The sequence below is a fragment of the Ursus arctos genome, unplaced genomic scaffold, assembly GCF_023065955.2.
Source record: "Ursus arctos isolate Adak ecotype North America unplaced genomic scaffold, UrsArc2.0 scaffold_12, whole genome shotgun sequence".
Taxonomy (NCBI): Eukaryota; Metazoa; Chordata; class Mammalia; order Carnivora; family Ursidae; genus Ursus; species Ursus arctos.
The window spans coordinates 72,988,644-73,008,583 of NW_026622786.1; the positions used below are offsets into that span (position 1 = coordinate 72,988,644).

General features: G+C 59.2%; 1 protein-coding gene across 1 annotated transcript in view; it reads left to right on the plus strand.

Moving 5' to 3' along the window:
• The window catches only part of HIVEP3 (HIVEP zinc finger 3), a 451,731-nt gene that overhangs the window by 426,440 nt on the left and 5,351 nt on the right, over nucleotides 1-19,940 (plus strand). Inside the window, exons 7-9 of the mRNA XM_026498358.4 lie at nucleotides 7,573-7,748; nucleotides 14,077-14,163; nucleotides 18,510-19,417. Coding sequence (XP_026354143.4) covers nucleotides 7,573-7,748; nucleotides 14,077-14,163; nucleotides 18,510-19,417 — 1,171 coding nt within the window. The remainder of the gene's footprint in view (nucleotides 1-7,572; nucleotides 7,749-14,076; nucleotides 14,164-18,509; nucleotides 19,418-19,940) is intronic.

A 19,940-nucleotide genomic window follows, 5' to 3' on the forward strand; every position in this document is an offset into this window, starting at 1 on the left:
CTTCTGGGCTGCAGCAAGAGAGCCGCGTGTCGCCGCAAACAAGCTGTCGGGCTCACTGTGGCGGGACCTTCCGGGTCACAGTGACCTCTGGGAACCGACTCGAACCTCACTTCAGGGGACACAGGCTCCCTGCAAAAGTGGGACTCAGAACGACTATGTGCATACCTCCCATCACACCTTCTTGCTTGGCATGATTATATGCAAATTCGGAGAATTGGCGAGTGTTTAATGAGAAAATATTAACATTCTATGGAGAAGCCAGTAACATACCTGCAGAAAAGCCTCAGAGGAGCTCAGATTAGGAAGGTAACTTGGAGGCCACAGAGTTCACCCCCTCATTTAAGAGAAAAATGCAGCTTGGTGGAGAGAAAAAGTCATGGACTTGAAGGTCATACAGGCCCCTACTAGCTTCATGGCCTCGGGGAAGTTACTTTGAGCCAGAAGTTTAGCTCTGGGCTGGATCTGCTTCTCCTATTTTATTTGCCTTGAATTGTGTCTTTCAAAACAGGTGATTTCAAGTGTTAGTCAGAATCGCATAGCACTTAAGCACCTGAACTTTGTAACATGTGACCTGGGATCCAGTTCTAGCTCTGTTAACTTTCTGGCTGTGTGGCCTTGGGCAGGTTGCTTAACCTCTCTGTGACTCCAGTTTCTCCTGTGTAAATGAAGATGATGAGAGCCCCTGTCTTAATGGGCTGCCCTGGGGTTTAAATGAGGTGATGCTTATAAAGCGTGTAAAATAGTGCTCGGTAACCCAGGAAGAGCTGTGTAAGAGTAGACCAATATTCTTAGTTTTTTTTAAATCTGTATTTGTGGTTTTCTTGAAAACCTGGAAGATATGACAACATCTTGCAACACTTGGCTGGAAAGGTGTAGCCACTGACCCTTTAGAGAGGGACTGTGTTCTGCCTTCCCGCCCACCTCAGCTCTCACCCCCATGCCGCCTCTGCCCGCTCAGGCGCGTGGCCACTGTCCCCACCTAGCGCCCTGAGCCTCCATTTGGTCAGGAATGAATATATCTATTTATGTTTATCGGAATAAATATGAAACACTTCATGGATAACTGTGCCCATTTCATAGCCCATCATAGGGGTAAGCAGGCTCTCCCCTCCTAGCACGGTGCTGGGTGCATCGTGGGTATGCAGCACCCTTGAATTTCCACCTGCTCCACGCTCTGCCAGCCTGTCCCTCTGGCCTCTGGGTACGCAGCGCTAGTGACAGGGAGCTCACTACCTCACAGAGCAGCTTCATGGCTGAACCTTCGTCATCGGCCGAGCCAAGAACAACTCACCCAACACCATGACTGAGATGACATTTCTTTTCTACCCCTTCAGTCTCCTGGAGTCGGGAGCGGAGGGTGTGCCAGACACGCTGAGCTCCAGTGTGCTTGGTGGGAGCTGCAGGCTTCAGAAACGGCTCCGAAGGGTCTAGAGCCGCGCTGTTCGCAGTCGGGCAGCTCAGCATCGCCGGGTGTGGGATTGGAGGAGAAGCTGCTGAAGGCCGGTCGTGCTGTGTCCTCTGTCAGACCCCTGGGGTCAGCCCTGGGCTCCAAGCTCTGCTTCACCACTCTGTAGCTGCCTTGTAACTGTGGCAAGACGCTCGACCTCTCTGGTTCTGTTTTCTTCTCTATCGGTGGAATATAATAAGACCCCCGGATCGAGGGGTTGCGTGGGCTTCTTTTTCTTTTCCTTCGAGTCCAGGAGTCTGACAGTTGCAGCTTAAGAAAAAAACCAGACCTGAAAGATTCTGGCAGCTCCACACCCCTCCTGGCAGCCTTGCTCTTTGCTTGACCTAAAGCAGCAGAACCAAAAAGCTGCATCGGGGAGGGAGGGGTCTAGGACGCCCAGTGCTGCAGCCATGGTCAGACCAGCCCTGCTCCGCACAGCCCCTTTGCTGTATGGCCAACATGACTCTGGCCTCAGGTCGTCAAGCTGTCTGGTCTCGAGGTCCCTCTAACCAAGACATTCTGGCATCCACAGAAATAGCTATTTTTCTTTAAGAACAAAACTAAACATTTCCCAGACTGGCTGACACCTCTGGCTTGTCAGGGGAGCAGAAGACAGGCAGGTGGTGGGGCTCAGAGGAATGGCTCCCTGTCCCGGGAGCTGTGAGCCGTGAGTCAGCGGCACCCAGGCCTGTCAGTGGGGGGCTGTCTGTGGCCTTAGAACTGGCCGGGGGCCGGTCATTCTCCCCTTGGGTCATGGGCAGCCTTGGGGGGACGGGGAGGAGCCAGCAGACCTGGGAGGCAGAATCGTGCCCCTCGAGGCCCCACCATGGTTTTCTGGTTTCCTGCCCTGGCTTTCTGCAAGGCATTTTTCTGTTGCTGTCAACACCTGTGGTCCCACCCAGTGCTGGCGGCCCTTTCAGGAAGGGCTGGGTGGGGAATGATGGTGTTCTTGTCTGTCTGCAGTGTTACAGGCCCCTGGGAATCCTGGAGAAGGAAAGTGCTAAGGAAACCTTGGTCAACATCAACTAAAAGTATTTGTGCAGCAAGTCTGTGCAGGGATGGGGCTCAGGGCGTGGAGATCGCTGACTGGCTGATCTTGGCCATGTCCCTGAAACTCCTGGGGCCTTGGTTTTTTTTTCGGAAAATGGGGACAATGGTATAAAGCTGAGGACCAGTTGAGCTCAGGCATGTGATGGGGCTTGGTGTATCTCGGGGCAATGAAGACCGACTGTTTCCAAGGAACAGGAAATGACATACTCAAGGTCACCCAGCAAGTTCGAGCAGGAGCCAGAACTCGGACCCGGGTCTCGTGCTGACCTGTGAGCAGAAGAGTTCCTACCAGGGAGTGGAGAGTGTTCGGCCAGTCCATCGTGGCTAGGCGGGACTGGCTATGTGCCCTGGCCATGGGGAGACCATTGCGTTGCGCGGAGCCGTGCTCTAGCCTCCTACAGTGGGGATGTCAAGGCTGCGAGTCTGATTACAGCAGACCCAGAAAGAAGGTCTGGTTTGGCTTTCTTATGGGCAGCTGAGGCGTGTCAAGCAATTGCTGGGTGTCAGGGGCTGTGCTAAGCCCTGGGGATAGACCAGGGCTGAGCTGAGACGGCCGCGGCCCCTCCTTCGTGGGGATAACAGGGACTACACTTGTTAAGAAGGCCATCCCAGTGCACACAGCTTGGCCGTGCTGTGAAGGAGGAACAGGTGGGGCCCCCAGGCTCAGAGGTGTAAGAGAGGGTTCCAGAGGAAGGGACCTTTCGGCAAAGCCCTAAAGGAGCAGAGGAGCCGGTCAGGTGGAGGGGGTGATGCTGGGGAGGGCAGAAGGCTGGAGGAAAGGGACTCTGAGCCCCCCAGTGATGTTTGGCATGGTTGGTGGGAAGGTACCGGGGGTGGGGCTCTGGAGAGGTAGCCGGGCCAGGGGAGTCCTGGGCCTCTGTGCTCCTCTCCCGCATGCAGGGACAGGGCCTTATCCTGATGGAGATGGGGGAGCATTGCCCCCAGGCTGGGAGGAGCCGCATGACTGCACGTGTTAGAGCCTGCTCCCTCTGGCTGCCGTGTGAAGAAGGGACATGCCGTGTGGGAGAGAGGATGGTGGCCCGGACTAGCGTGGGCAGAAAGCGGGCGTCCTTGGCCCACACTCGGGCGGTAGCACGGGCAGGCTGTGGTGATGGGCTGAGCATGAACAGTGAAGGCAGCGGAGGCAGAGGAGGAAGCCCCGGCCACCGGCCTCGCTGGCTACACACGTGTGTTGATGGAGACAGGTACCCAGGGGAGGTGGTCCTGGAGGGGGACGTAGAAACGTGGGCCTGTGGGGCCTGAGGTGCCTGACGCCACCAGGCGAGACTGCGGGGACATCTGGAGGTACATCAGGGAAGTCAGACCTGGAAAGAACAGGGGCTCCGTCAGTGTGCAGGTGGCAAGTCAGGCGTGCGCACAGGCGGTCACCGGGGAGGGGTGAGGGGAGGGGGTGCAGGCTGCAGCCAGGGGAAAGGGGTAAGGAAGGAGCCTGCAGAGAAGGGTCACCAAGCTAAGCAGGAGCCTCTAGAAAGCGGGCAAAAGGGCAGACAGGAAAAGGCAACCGTCCTTTGGATTTAGCAACGTGTGACCTTGGCAAGGACAGTTGGCCAGGGAAGCTGAATTGCGGGGGTTCAGGAGCGGGGGTGGTGAGGAGGCAGGGACAGCAAGCGTGGGCTGCCCTTTCCTGGCTTGGGCTGAGAAAGAAAGCAGAGGGAGCAGTAGCTGGAGTGGGTTGGGGTCCAGCGAGGCTTTGAGGTTGTTTGGTTGACTGGTGACAAGATTGAACTGAGCGTGCGGTCCATGATGGTGGAATATGCCAGAAGGCAGAGGCTGTGGAGCTGCTAGGGAAGGAGAGGCTGATCCTGAGCTGGTTGGGAGGATGGCCCCAGGCAGGAGGAGGACCCAGCCCACACTGGCCAGCTGCCCATGCCTGTCCTTGGGCTGGGCCCTTTGGGAGCCGCAAAGCAGTTGAGCTGTACGAATCCTGGTCTCAGCCCTCAAGGAGCAGGGAGGTCACAGGCTCCGGGCCATTTAGCCAGGACCATGCTCTTCAAGTCCTGGGGCCCTTCAGGAACCATCTTCCTCCATGACATTGGATCAGCTGGTTGCTGTCCGCTTCAGCCCCGTTCTCCTGGCTCCCAAACCTCCTGACATCCCAGGAAGTCGCAGCTTGGGGGTGGGTATTGGGGCTGTCGTTCTGTCCGCCCTCACATGGGGGAGCCTCCTAGACCCTCACACTGCCCTCTTCTCGTTTTCAATCCTCTCCTGCTCAGTCGTCTTCCTCCCCAGAAATCCACATGTCCCGTCGTGAGTCCCAAGGATTTCCAGCTGTGTCCTGGGCATCTCGTCACATCTTCCTCATGAGTGTCTCACACTCAGCAAAGGCCGGGGGTCCTGCATCGCTCCCCTCCAAGCCCGCAGATGGTGTCACTTGAGCCAGCCAAGTTGCAAACTTCCATCTTGGTTTCTGCCTCATTGTGACCCCTACCCCATCCAGATGGCCGCCTGTCCTAGAACACAGGCCTCTTGCAGGGATTCGAAGTGTCTCCTCTTCCAGACCATTCCCCGTGGTGCCAGGGAAGCATCTTCTCTCTGAGACTTTATCTTTACGACAACTTCGATCAACTCTAAACTTCTCAGCACAGCATTCAGGGCCGGCGGGGATGGTGATCCAGTCCGTCCTGCCCATCCCACCTCATCCGCTCTCCCCCACCAAGTCTGGCAGGCCTTTTAACACCTCTTGCCTTTGCTCCTGGTCCCTGCCTGGAGTACCCTCCCTTCCTGCCTCCATCTCTCCCCATCCTCCCTGGCCCCTCCAAGCCCCCTTGTGCTCCCCAGCAGGTTACACACAACTTCCATGGTCAAGGCACAACCCTCGAAGGTTCAAACAGATTTTTCTGTGTGTGTATGTGGGTGCACGTGCATGTGTGTATACACACACGTAAGCGTGAGCTGGGGAAGACCACTTGTCATCTAAGCTTGCTGTGGAGGAAGACGTGCGGGGGAGACAGACTGGTAGCTGACTCGGAGTCGGCTTGAGCCTGTGCGGAGCCCAGACGCAGGACAGTCAGAGTGGTGGTGGGTCTAGCTCCCAGTGCCCGGCGCCGCGGTGGGGTGGAGGTCGGGGGCACACTGAGGGACGCCTTGGTCATGCGAAGTTGGAGGGGAGGGGGTGTCATGGACCCGCCAAGCAAGGCCGAGTGGAGATTAGTGGCCAGGTGGTGGCCAAGCCTCCAGTGCCAAGAATCGACCAAGCCATCCTTGCTTCTTTCTTCTCCAGCTGGGAAAAGGGTGCTTGCTCCATTTTAGAATGGGTCCCGGGGGCTGCAGAGGGACCTAGGAATTAAAATCCGGGTGTGGGTAGCTGGTTTGGGTCCAGGCGTCCTGTTGCATGAGGGGGAACCTCTGTCCTTGCGAGACAGGCATCTCCTGTTTGTCCATAGGGGGGCTCCTCATAACAGCGACAAGACTGAGTTCTCCCCGCCACACCCACGGCCTTCACTTCCTCCCCTTGAGCACAAGATGTCACTTTGCCCCAGATTGAGTGAAAGTTGGCCCCTCACCCGAGAACAGGGTGCCCGCCACTGGCCGGTCAGGGCCTGTGAGGAGAAGAAAAGGCGATTTTAGACGACAGGAGAGGCATCCGTTGGCCAAAACTGAGCTGACAAAAAACAGGGTCCACAGGGACTTGCAGACGGCAGTGCAAGTGTGAGAGTGTGTGTGTGTATACGTGTGTGTGTGAGTAGAGGTGAGAGTGTGTGCTTGAGTGAGAGCGGGGAGGTGGTGTGTGTGTGATGTGTTCGCTCTGTCACTGCCTGCTGGCTCCCTCCCGTAGAGTCCCCTCTTTCAGGTCATCCTGTGACATCCTCTCAGCCATAAGCTGCCCGCCCCTAAGGAGAGTAGGACTGAGTCCCAGCTGCCGTCCTAACTGCCTCCCCCTCTCCCAGCCACCTCCCTGCCCCTCTGCACCGGCCCGAGTTCGAGTGCCACGGCCCCCGGGCAGGGACCTGCTGTGCAGCGTGGGTGTGGGGCACAGGCGGGCCTCTTGCTGGGTTCCGGGGGCGGGCCCGAGAGGCCGCACCTCCCCTGAGGCGCCCGTGCCACCGGAGCCCCTGGCCTCATGCGTCGGAAGGCTCTTCTCCTGGAATCACACCAGGAACTCCGCCACCCCCCCCCCCCCGCCGTGGCCCTGCCAGAGCCTCGCCCGCGCCGGTCAGGAGACGAGCACGTCTATAGCGCCAGAGGCCAGCGAGGTGCTTCGATGAGGAGCTTGGATGAGGAGCCTTGTGGGCTTCCTTGTAGATGGAAATAAGAACATTCTGGTTCAGGTCCAAGAGCACTGGTGGCCCCGAGGCCTGGCAGGGGGCTGGCTGCCCCAGGAGCTGCCTAGGAACGCTTTGGGCCCTGAGGCAGTGACCCCGGGGGATCCCTGCGAGCAAGGTGGCTGGAATCCGGTCCCAAGAGCTTCACAGCTCCCCCGGAGATGCGGTCGGGAGAGCGCGCCGGGCTCCTGGTTTCTGACGCTTGGTCCCTCACACCTCCCCGACGCCAGTGTCCAGGTGGCGGCCGAGCAGACTCCTGGGAGGTGGACAGGCCTTGGAGCAGGCAGGTGCAGATCCTAGGTCATGCTTCTCTGGCTGTGGGAGTCGGAGCCTCAGGCTCCTAAGGGCTCGTGCTCGTGGTGTAATCCGTGTGAAATGCCCAGCACAGAATGAGCCCTTGGCAAACGGGAGCCGCTAGAGTGTGGCTGCTCCCTCTGTCACTCGCGTTGTCGCTCTGCTGTCCTTTGCGGGCAGAGGCCGGGGCCAAGGCTGGCTCTGGAGCAGAGGCCCTCCGTGAACCTGTGGCTTCACCTCCCGGCAGGAAGCACAGGGTCTGCTGCCTCCAGAGGGAAGACAGGGGCAGCCGTACCCGGCCGAGGGCAGGGCAGGTGCAAGGGGTCCGCGGCGGATCCCCAGGGCGACGGCACCCCCTGCCCCCACGCGGCTCTCTCTGGTTCGCCCAACATCCGTGAAGGGCTGGAGGCGGCTAGGAAGCGTGTCCATCTTCTGAGGTGGGAACCAGCCTCTTCTCCTCCTTTGTTTTTCCTTTACCATGACGCCTGTTGCTCATAGGTACAAATCAAACGAAGAGTATGTTTATGTGCGAGGCCGCGGCCGAGGGAAATATGTTTGTGAGGAGTGTGGAATTCGCTGCAAGAAGCCCAGCATGCTGAAGAAACACATCCGCACCCACACTGACGTCCGGCCCTATGTGTGCAAGCACTGTCACTTTGCTTTTAAAACCAAAGGTAAGAGACAGTCAGCTGGAGCGCTGCCCCGGCCCACTGCAGGGAGCTCTCCTCTGGAAGCCCTAGCGCAGAGCTCAGGGGCCTGGACCGCTCTGCCTGGGGCCTGCCCCCCACCCCAACACTGCCTGGGCTCCCCAGGGGCAGAGCAGCCGGCCGGCTCCAGACTGGGCCGTGGTGCCCGCTGGCTGCCCCAGCCTGTGCTCTTGGATCCCACACGGCTCCTCCACCTGCGTGCTGCCCCCGCCGCCAGGTGGCGCTCTTGCACACGGTTCCTGGTTTGGACGGTCTCTCCTCACCCCGTCCTGCTGCATGTCTCCTTAGCCCTGATCCACTGAGCTGGAGAGCTCCAGCATCCACACTTGTCACCACCACTCTTGCGTTTGGAAATCCATTCCACTCCGAGCCACTTAGCACACTCGCATGGTCACTTCTCATGGCAGAGCCCCTGCCTCCACCTGCCTCACCACTCAGACCATGTTCCTGCCCACCCACCCGGCTCCTCTGCAGCTCTCAGCACCGGCCCACTCGCCCCCCAGCCTGGGCTGGCAGCCCGCACCTGCCGGCCCCAGCCGCGCCCTGCGGCACGCTCCGCACAGGCCCTGGCAGGCATCTGAGAAGGGAAGGAGGGTCCCGCTGCAGCTGCCCGGACCCTCATGTGAACAAGGGGGACCGAGTCCCTGAGACTTGGACCGGGCTGCTCCCTGCGTGCGGCGTGGACTGTTCCCGCAGGCCAGGCAGGGAAGACGTGGCTGCTTGCACATCGCTTCCTGGTAGCTGAGCGGAGGGACAGGGGTGAAGCCGAGGAAGGCCTGGGGCTCTCGACCCCCCTGGTGACTTTAGCCTCTTGTGCTTTGCAGATTCTTGGGTCAGGGTTTGGGCATGAGGGTCCTGCCTCCTCCATTGAGCCAATCTGGGGGCCTCCGTGCCGGCCCCCACTGGAGCCAGGTGGCGTTTCCGCGGACAGAACCCTAGGGCAGATTCAGCTTTGCCATGTGTTGACCTTTCTTCTGTTGGGCAAGCTGTTCCCAGCCAGAGAGGTGGGGCCGAGCCCTGTGGAGTTCGCCAGCCTTACCCTCTTCCTCCTCTTCTTGCTGGCCCCCTCCACTCTCTCTCGACTGGGTCCAGGGACAGTTTACCACATCCCCTGGCTCATGGCCCCTCTCTGACCGAGCTCCATCTCTGCTCTCCTGACCCCATCCACCGACCCCTGCCCTCCTCTGTCCTCTAGCCATCCTTCTCAGTGGACCTCAGACTTTCCCACCTAGGTTTTGGGTGCATGGAGGCACCCTCCCTCCCACTTTCTCTCTCTGATCTTCTTCTCTCTCGGCACCTCATGAACGATGTTGCAAAGGGTCCCCAGAGAGGACAGCTAGGCCTGGAGCCTGGCCCCTGCGTCATGGGTGCACCTAGCCCCAGAGCCCTGCCATGTCCAAGGCAGCACGGCCCAGCGTGCCTTGGCCCTGGATGTGGGCTCTGTCCCCACTCTGTCCCCTATAGTCCCACCCACTCCCTCTGGCCTTAGGTGCCCAGTGGAACGTTATGGAAAAAGAGAGGTGGGAATAATTGACTGACAATTTAACAGAGTAAAAAGCCTCTTGTCCAAAATACTTTTAAAGGTGAAGAAAGCAGGTCCCCCCAAACCAAGTGATTGTTAACACTAGAGCTGTAATGAGAACCCAGGACTCCTACCTCAGGCATCACCCCCATCATCTTCTTCTCCGTGAGCAGATCCCCCCTTCTCTGGAAGGAGTGGCAAAATCAGGTGGCCGATCCAGTGGTCTCCAGAGTGGGTCACAACTGCTGCCCCTGTTTCCAGGCTGTGTCCAGGGGCCCACCCTGTTCTTTCAGCGTGAGGAGCCCAGGCTTGCGAGTACGCCCCAGCCCAGGGCCGTCCGGAGCACACCTGTGCCCAGTGCACAGAGAACCATCTCGGGGAGCCTTCCCCCTGCCATGTGAGACTGGAAAAACCCATTTAGCTAAGTTCCCAGCCAGAGCAGTCTCTCTAAGGAGGGGTCCCTGTTAAGTTCACCCTGCCTTTTTGGAGAGAAAAGCCTCGGTCCCTGGCAGGAACATCTCTTTTCCAGAGTTCTTTTCATTGGAGGCCATGCCAAGCCTATCCGCGGTTCCTTCCTGGGTCCCTCTGAGCTGGCACAGAGCCCTGGAGGGGCCAGAGGGCATAACCTGAGCAGAGGGGCTGCAGACACCCCGCATGCCGGGGGCGTGGAGTCCTGGATGTGCAGGCTTGCCCACACTGCTCCGGAGGCCGGGTCCAGGAGGCTGTGTTCTCAACCAGTGATCAGGGAGTGTTCTGAGCTCTCTTCGAATGCTCATAGAGGCTTCCGGAAGACAGCTCCCTCAGAGCCAAAGCAGTAAGCAAATCCGAAATGGTGGCATCTCAAACTCTGTGACTGCAGAGAGGGGCCGGTCGGGGCTGGGCGGCGGCAAGCTGCAGCAGAGGCCACTTGCCCTGGGCTCTCTCCGTACGCGGGAGGGAGGGAAGCAGCAGGACGCTGAGGGTCATGTGTCCTCCTGGAGGGGCGGGCCTTTGGGCATCACTCAGGAACCTAGGGTGCCTCCGCTCAGGCCGCGGCTGCCTTCAGGCTGCCATCCCCTCCCTCCCCGCTCCCCCGTGGGCTCCGGCTGGGCCTGGTGGCCCCCAGGACCCTACCTCGCCACCACCTGGCTGCGCCCAGGCCCGGGGAGCCCTCCCTGTCCGTCTCTGTCTGCCCGTCTGTGTCTCCGTCTCTGTGTTAGACGTTGTACTCGGGCCCCTGGGCGCGAGCCGAGGCGTCTCAGGGAGTCGCGTGGGAAAGGCTGCCAGCATGTCCCCGTGGAGGTCTGGGGGTCCCCTTTCCTCTTCTCAGATGGTTCCCAGACACCAGCGGGGTGGCTGTGCCGCGTACAGGCCCCTGCACCGGTCGCCGCAGGGGACAGCGATGACAGCTGTGGGCAGGCGTCAGTCCGTCAGGCCTGCAGGGGAGCGGAAGGAGGGCAGGGGGTCAAAGCTGAATGAGGCAGAGTCACTGGCTGGTGCCCTCGGCAGAGGTCCCAACCCTCTTCCAGACACTCATCATTTTCCATCCGCTCGCCTTTCCTCCTTCATTCCAGGACTGTGGGGCTTCGGGTGGGGGCTGGCACGACTGTGAGAAGCTGTGAACTCTGCCAGGCAAGCCAAGGCTCTGCCCCTTGACAGAGAAATGGAGTCCGAGCCAAAAAAAGACGCCTGCCACCCTGGGGTACACCTCCCTCCATCCACAGAAGAGGCCCAGGGAGGGAAGGTCAGGGAGGGCACTGGGTAACACTCAGGACTGCTCAGCCAGCCTCGTCTCCTGTCACCCACACCACACGGCCTGTCCCAGCAGAGTCCCCTCAGACCACCCGACTCCTCCCTGCAGCCTCCAGGGGCCACCAGCTCCTTCTCCTGGGAGCCCCTGAGCCCAGACCGGAGTGAAGCCATTGGCCTCCTGTCCTCCACAGCCAGCATGGCTCCTGGCAGAGTCTCTGGCACTCAGGACAGCGTGGTGGTCACCCAGGCGGGGGTGGGTTCCCGGCGCGGGAGGGAAGGGGCTTCCACGAGGCAAGCGTCTGCGCTCTGCCAGGCACGCTCTGCTGCCCTCTCCCTGCACTGGCCCACCAGCTCCTCCCAGCACCCCTGAGAGGTCGGCATGACTTCAGAGTTGCAGCGGTGGGGGCTCCAAAGGTTGAGAAACTTGCCCAAGAGCGCGCAGCTAGCAGGCGGCAGAGCCCAGACTCAGACCCGAGCCGGCAAGCTCCTAGATCAGCCTGGGTCGACTCTGCCAGCGTGGAGCAAGCAAGCCCCCTGGAGCCCGAAACCTGGCTCTCGATGGGGCTCTGTGCTAACAGGGGGCCTGGGCTGGCAGGTTCACTGTGCTGGTCAGCCGGAGCCCTCCCGTGGCATCCCAGCCACCCAGACAGTCAGTAATCGTGTCTAATGGCATCACCAGCCCCGGGGCCCAGAGTTAGAGCAGAAGCGAGAAACCACCCTCCGCCCACCCCGGGCCTGGTGGCGCTTGGATTCCATGCTCTGTGAGGTTCCTTCCAGCATTTGCTTCTGCGATGAGGAGAGCATTGCCCATGCATGGTGATTGCACACCCATGTGTTCTCGGCACCTAACTTGGTGGAAAAGAGACCTAACCCTTCCTGAAGGAACATGTATAGAAAATAATGTCTTAGCCGGAACGAGCAGTGTGCACAGTCCTCTGTGGTCTGGGGCATCAGGGGACAGCGGGCCGGTCCCAGAACCTCAGGGGACCACTGACATCTCTGGCCTGTGGAAGCTGCCCTCCCAGCCCTTCACATCCTACCCAAGCTTTACTCGCTCATGACAGGGCAGAGGCCCCCCAGGTTAGATAGGGATCTTTGGGGACCCTCTGGCCCCAGAATGCCTCTGGAAGTTATGACTCCGCTTTCTCTTTGGCCAGGAGTAAAAGATCTAGTTTTCTGACTGGTTATAGGAGGAAAATCTGAGTGGGGAAGGGTACAGCCACAGACTGGGAATAAAGGGAAGAAAGAGGAAAGAAACAAGTCCTCTTCCATCCCTGCTGTCCTTGACCTGCATACCTCAGGGAATCCCGGGTTAAGGTTCCCATCACCCTCTCAGCAAAACCCTACAAATTCCTTAAAATTCTCAGAATGATTAGGAAGCACCCTCTGGTTCACCCGTGGACTCTGTCCTATTCACCTACCCACCCACCCATCCATCCATCTGTCCTCCCGTCTATCCATTTCTCCAATCTCCTAGTTTGTCTTCCTATCCATGTAACTTTCCATTTATTCTCTCATCCTGTCTGTTCCCCCTGTTCTCACTTCTCTCCTCCCACCAATCCATCCTTCCATCTACCTGCCCAGTCTTTTATCCTCCTGTCTGTCCCTCCTGCACGCAACTCCTCACCCGTGCAGCCCAACTGGCCACTTTCCCATTCACCCTTGCCTCTCTCCTCCTCTCCAGTTCTCCCACTTCCCATCTGTTTATTAGCCCACTTTCCAACTATCCTTCCATCAGGTTTCTCATCTAACCATCTATCCCTGTGTGTCTCTCCATTTGCTTATCTAACCATCCAGTGTCCTGTCCATCTGTCCATATTCTTCCTGTTCTTCCTTCACACCTGTTTTCCTCTTACCCACTTAGCCATCCATCCATCCATCCGTCATCCATCCACCCACCCACAAGTCTCTCTGTGCATCTGTTCAAGTGTCCATTCTTCTCTCTTCCATCTATCTATTCAAACTTGCCAATTAATAAACTCAGAGAGACGGAGCACCTGACTCAGGGTGCTTACAATTATTATATGAACGATCGTGTGCAAATGTAGCGATCTGCAGGGCCACGGTGAGACCATCAGGATTTGGGGGTGTCTGCCGAGCCCAAAGGAGCAGCCTGAGGCATCTGGCCTGCATCCTCCAGGGCAGACTGGGGTGCCCTGCCTCTCCTTCCCAGGATGCCCCTGCCACAGAGGTTTATGGCCTGTGACGCGCTATGCACGCCTAGGGGAGAACTGAGGTATCGCTCCCTGGCCCCCGATCCCACAGAACTGCTACCCTGCTCAACAACCGGGGGGGCTGGACGGACCGCTTAGGGCCGAGTCAGGGATGCAGTGGGCAGAGGCTTTGCCCAGCCCTCCCTGCCTGGGTCTGCACGGCACAGTGGCCCGGGGGCAAACAAAGCCGAGAACATGATTTCTCCAAGGAAGGCAGGGCTTGGGCCCCAGCTTGGTGGCTCACAGGTCCCTGTCCAGCTGACTTCCCTGTACCTTCTGCTCTTTCTCTGTTCTAACAGTGACTTTGCCCTGGTTCCTCTTCCCAAACCTTGCGGGCGGCCCTATGCGTGGCCTCCGTCGGAAGGGCATCCTCAGTACCCATCCAGCACGTCGGTTAACAGGGGCCCTCGGGGCATCCGGGCATCTGAGAAGGCCAAAACTCCTGCTCAGTGAGGGTCACTAGCTCCTGGGCCCAGAGCTGAACCCAAAGCGGGAAAAACCTATTCCACATGAGTTGTCTTTTTAATTTCCTTTTTGTTTGTTTTTTGACCAGCATCTCACTTTCTCATTACACCCTCTGCCATCTCCCAGCCCCCTCCCCGGCCCTCCCCCAGCTCCTGGGTACCGTCCTGAACGTAGCTGTGGGGCTCCTTCCAGCCCGAGCACCTGGGCGCAGGGACATCCGGGCCCCTGCCCAGCCCCTGCAAACAGCGGGGCCCTGACGGGTCTTCGAAGCCACAGCCTGCCAGCCAGGCACTGCGTCTGTGAGCCCCGGGCCTGCGCTGGCCCCTGCCCTGTAGCCGAGCCTGAGTCCCTTCTTTCTTTCCAGGGAATCTGACTAAGCACATGAAGTCGAAGGCCCACAGCAAAAAGTGCCAAGAGACAGGGGTGCTGGAGGAGCTGGAAGCCGAAGAAGGTAAGGAACCGCCAACTCCCTCCTCCCCCTCGTCGTCCCTCCTCGCTGTCTCCCCCTTCCCCTGCCTGCTCCTCCCCCTGCCCCCCATGCCCTCCCCTTCCTTCTGTCCTCCTCTCCCTGCTGTCTCCTCTCCCTCTTGCAGGCCCTCCCTCCAGTTTTCCCACCCAATGGGAGATAAAGGTTAAAGTCGCGGAGCGATCGTCCCCTCCTCTGCACGCACTCACGGTACAGGCTGCGCTGTCCTAGTGAGTGTGCCTTACCGTCTACCAACGAGGTGGCGGGCCTGACGCCTTGCGGGTGCTCAGTGAACGTGTGTGGAATAAACTAGCACATGAGTAGTGGCAGTCAACGTTGACTGAGCACCCACTACGCGTCAGGCGCGGCGTCAACACGTAAATCCTCACGGTGACGCCGGGAGGTACGTACTCTTATGCACTCCACGCCCGCGCCCCACACCGCCACACCCTGGGCATGAGCCCCACAACCGGGACTTTTAGAACTTGGGAAGCTTTCAAGGGAGCCAAAGCCAGACCTGACAGCCCCTGTCACCTCCCCATCTCATCCCACGTCCCCAGCACCGCACCCTGGCCAAAGTCCTCCATCAGCAAGAGGCACATGAGAGCCTTCTTCCGAAAAAACCCAACAGAGAAGGGGAGTCCAAGGCCCTGGCCAGCCACAGCATCTGGGGAGGAGGCCCGAGGGACTTTGGCAGGTGGACGCGCGGTGTCTCCCCCTGCCCGCCCCAGCAAGGGGGGGGTCAGGGAGGCCAGGGGCATTCCTCCTGTACGCAGCAACCCTTTGACCAGATTCCCTAAAATAGAATCAGGATTTAGAGTGTGACAAAGATGGGTGCGTGTGTGCGTGAGTGTGTCTTTGTTTTTCTGATTTCAAGATCTATTTACAGTCTTACAAAAGAGTTAAAGCATGTTTCCTTTTAGATGGAATAAATCACCTTTACTGAACTAAACACAGTGAACTTGGGGCTGTTCCCGCTAAAATGAGAATGTGGGGTTACCAGGCTTATCCAGAATGTACATTAGGCCATTTACACCTGTTGTCTCACTGAGTCCTCATAACTAGCAGTAGAAACTTGTGTGGCCGCATTTCAAGTCGAGGAAAGTTCAGCTCAGGCAGGTAAAGGCAGCCACTCAAGGGCACACGAGAACGCTGGCTGCACACCACCCCAGTGCCTGGTGGGCTGGGTCTGGGGGAGCAGGAGCCTGAGCCCAGAGCCTGCCCTGGCACCACACCGACCACCCATGGAGGGACCCAGGGCCAGTCCCTGCCCCTCTCCCAATCTCGTTTTCCCAATGAGACAAAAAAAGGATAACCGTCCCACCTTGTTTGAGGTAAAATCAGTGCATTTATTCTAGAAATAATTACTGAACATCCGCCCTATCCCAGGTCCTATTCGAGCTGCTGGAGACCCCACAGTGAATAGAACTATGTTTTATTCTGGAAGCTTACATTCTCGAAGGGAGCAGGGCAGTGAACATATGCGGGATAGGACAGGGCCAATGAGTAGGAAGCAAAAATGTGAGTGAGGGGCTGGAAGATGTGGGGAGGGTTCACTCTGGTAGTGAGCAGAGAATGTGAAGGGAGGGGTCAGGAAGCTGGTGGAGGGTGCGGGGAGGGGGTATGGGGAAGGGCTCTCCCCACAGAGGGAACAGAAGGTGCAGAGTCCCTGAGGACCCGAGTGGGGGGAGATGAACTCAGAGAACAGGGCCATGAAGGTCAAGGGATGGACTTGGCAGTGCAGTGGGGTAACATCCCCCAACTTTCAGTGACTCCGTGTGCAGAAGACGGTCAAGAAGGGGTGTGGCTGGAGGCAGTTATCAGGCCGAGCGCACGTTGGCTTGGACTGGGTGGAGGTGGGGAGAAGTGGTAGGGTTCTAGAAATATTCTGCGGGTGGAGCCGACAGGTTTTGCTACCACGACGGGGGACTCCTGGTGGCATGAGCAAAAAGGAGCCAAGAATGAGTCTGAGGTTTATGGCCTCAGAAACTGGAAGGACGGAGTTGCCACTTCCCGTGGTGATGAGGAAGGTTCAGGGAGGAGCCTGTCTGCTGGACACCAAGTGGCACTGGGGAGCACAGCCTAGGAACCACTGCCTCCCTGTGGCCAGGTCCCCGCCGCAGCCCCGCCCCTGACAGTGAGGACGTTGAGCACCAGCGCCACCGTGTGGCCAGACCCCCTCGGTGCCCTCGCAGGCTTCATTCTGCATCTCCTCCTTGGTCCAGGCCTGGAGCTGGCTGGGCTTTGTGGATGGAGCCTTGCCGGTGATCCCAGCAGTGGACTGGCAGCGCCATGAGGGGCACTGGGAACGGGCCACCCGGGCAAGGGCATCCTATACAGCCCTGCAGGAGCCCAGGTGTGAGGGGCCTGAAGAACCCTGTTCTGGGCAGGGGACCCTTGGCTTCCATCATTCCTGCCCTGAGTGCCTAGGGCCGGCCACTCTGGGCCTACGTCCTCATCCATAAAGAGGCTGTTTCGGAGCCTTCCCTGCTGGATATCAGGGGACACCGGTCTTGACTCTCCCACACTAGTAGAACTCCCCCTCTGACCATCAACCTCGAGATGCTTGCAACGCTGACCATCTGCTTGAGGTACTGGGGTGCTTGAGATACTTGCTAGGTTTTATTGGGTACTTACTATGTGTCAGACTCTCACGATCCTCCCAGCAGCTTCATGAGGTGGCTTTTATTGCTTTTACTCCCATTTTACAGATGAGGAAACCGAACATAGAGAGAGAAAGCCAATTATACAACATCAGACAGCAAGGAAGGGTCAAGCTGGGATCCAAACCCAGACCGTTTCCTGCTTCTCAGTGAATAAACATCATTTTTATACTGGCAGTGTAATAATGCAAGCGTTATAAACCTGAGTCCTGACTCAGCCACGACTCCCTGGCTGATCTTGGGGAGGAAGCCCTTGCCCCCTCTGGGCCTGGATTTCCCCATATGTAAATCAGGGGTGAGGCTAGTTAACTGCTGGGTCTGAAATAGGTCCGAGGCAGGGCCTGGGATACTGCAGCTATGTGTTTTGCATACCCCCCCTTCCACATCCCTCCTGCCTTTCCCTCTGCTCCCTGCTGCCAGGAGACCCTGCCCTTGCTCCCTTGGCCTGTCCTTCACAAGCCAACCCCAGTTCCACCCCGTGGTTTTTGACCCACCGTCATCTACTCCATGCGTCGTCCTGCTGCTGCATGCTGAGCACTCAGAAGCATAAACACTAGGCTTTCAAGCCCCAGGGCCGCAGGGCATGGTGGGGTTTGGAAGCCCGGCTACACCCGTGGTCCGAGTCAGCTTGTGTGTCCAGCTCTCTTGGTCGGTGGTGAAACGGGTGCTGGTGTGTCGGAGTGAAGTGGTGGGCCGGGCGATACGCCCGGCAGGACCCAAACCCTCAGGAGCCTGACGGGTGGGCCAGATGTTAGCAGAGCTCTCCCTAGAGTCCTGACTGCTGCCCATTTCACAGATGCCCACACTGGACTGGTGTCATGTTAAAAGTGACCCAGCTGGTTGGGGCTGCCCCACCAGAAGCCAGACCCAGAGGTATTCCAGAGCTCCATTCCCTCCTGGCTGGGAGCAGCAGGAGCTCTGCAAGGGCAATAGGTCCTCTGGACAAGAGCAGGGGGGATGGGACCCTGCTCCGCAGTCTGAGGCCAGATTAGCCCAGAGGCCAGGACCTGCCACCTGCCCGATGGTGCTAGGCCATGGTGGCAGATGTGTGTTTAGGCGGACTACGGCCGATGCTGCTGGGCCGGCCAGCCTTTCTGCTGTGTCCAGAAGAGATCTCTTCATGAACATGTTGAGTGGCCATAATTATTTCAGCCACTTCTCTGTGCCAGGTGTGTGTTCACTCCTCCCGGCCAACCCCGTGAGGGAGGTAAGACTGTCTCATCCGTTTGACAACACAGCAAGGTGACTTCCCTGGCTCAGGGGGGAGCCAGCACGGAAATCCTAGTGAAGAGACAAACTAAAAACAAGGCTTGTCTCATTTGCTATGGTTCAGTCCCAGCCCTAGGACTTATCTTACTTGAGCAAGGTACTTAATCTTGCTTACCTTGGTTCCCTCCTCTGTAACATGAAGATAAGAACAGTGCCGACCTCACGAGATCATTTGAGGACTAGACGAAAGTCTTAGAAGGAACCTGGCACAGGGTAGATACAAGGTAACTGTTGTTCACTGAGATTCTTTACAAAGTGTTCCCATACCTGTCGTGGCCCCATCCTCTCCACAAGCTCAGGCCGCAGCTACCAGGCCTGGTTTGCAAACAAGGACATGGGCACAGAGGGTGGCGCGTGGGGCCGGCTGTGACCCCGGGCTCTCCTGTGTCCACCCCTCAGGAACCAGTGATGACCCGTTCCAGGACTCAGAAGGGCGAGAGGGCTCAGAGGCCGTGGCGGAGCACCAGTTTTCAGACCTGGAGGACTCGGACTCGGACTCGGACCTGGACGAAGACGAGGATGAGGACGAAGAGGAGAGCCAGGACGAGCCATCGGGCCCGGCCTCAGAGGCACCCCTGCCTGGCCCACCGGCCCCGCTGCCGGCAGACTCCTCCCCCGGTCCCGGCCCTCAGCCCCCAGACGCCTCCTCCGGCAGCCAGGCCACGCGGGGCAGCTCGGAAGCCGAGCACTTGGCAGCCGGCATTTGCTCCACGTCCAGCCAAAGCGCCCTGTGCCTCCCCCGGCTGGGACCAGCCCCTTCGGGCCCTGTGGAGAAGGACACAGGCTCAGCCCTGAGCTCCAAGGCTGTGTCCCCAAGAAGGCTATGGTCCCCAAGCAAAGAAGCAGGCAGCCGCCCACCACTGACCCACAAACACTCACTAACCAAAAGCGACTCGTCTCCCCAGCGACACTCACCGGCCCGAGAGCCACAGGCCTCCGCCCCCAGCCCGCCTGGCCCCCAGACGGGCCCTCTCCCTTGTGGGTCTCCAAGACTCGAGCTGTCTCCTCTCACCTCCCGCCCCCTGGGAAGGGAACTGCCCTCTAGAGCGCATCCGCCCCCCGAATACGAGGGGGCCCCAGACTCGGGCCCCCCGAGACACTCACCCACCAGGAGACGGTCCCCGGGCCAGGCCGAGTCACCGCCACAGTCAGCGCTGCCAGGGAAATGGGCCTCGGCCGGGCCGGGCAGCCCCTCAGCGGGCGAACGCGGCCCAGGCTCGGGGCTGGCCCCGCGGGCTCTCCACCCGCCCGCACCTCTACCTCACAAGCTTCTCGGCAGAAGCCCCGAGACCTGCGCCTGCACGTGGGTGAGTTCCTGCCCCTGAGCAGCTGGGCTGCTCGTCTCTGGTGGGGGGGGGAGGGCACAGAGCACTCTTCCCTGAGGCAGCCGCCCCGCAGCTACACAGCCCTGCCAGCTCCGTGATCGCTCATAACCTAGCAGATGTTTGGGGGGGCCCCTCCTGGGGGGGATCCTGAAGCCAGCAGAGGCAGCAGAGCGTGGTGGCATTCCCTTCCCCCGCCCCGACCCCACACCTCCAACAGCCCCGTCACCAGCAGCCTCAGAGACGCCACAGCCAGCGCCACAACCGTCATCACTGTCCCTGTCCCTGCCCCAACGCCATCTCCGCCATCACTACACGAACAAGCCCTGGCCACCGCCGGGTCAGCTCCATCAGTGTTGCCACGTTGGCAACCCAGAAGCATCCTGTCACCGTCACCACGATGCAACACCATCACTGTCAGCTTCCCTCTACTTCCCAGTGCCTCTTCTGTCGCCATATTGTCATGACCCCACACCACCAGTCACTACCAGCAGCATGGACACCACCA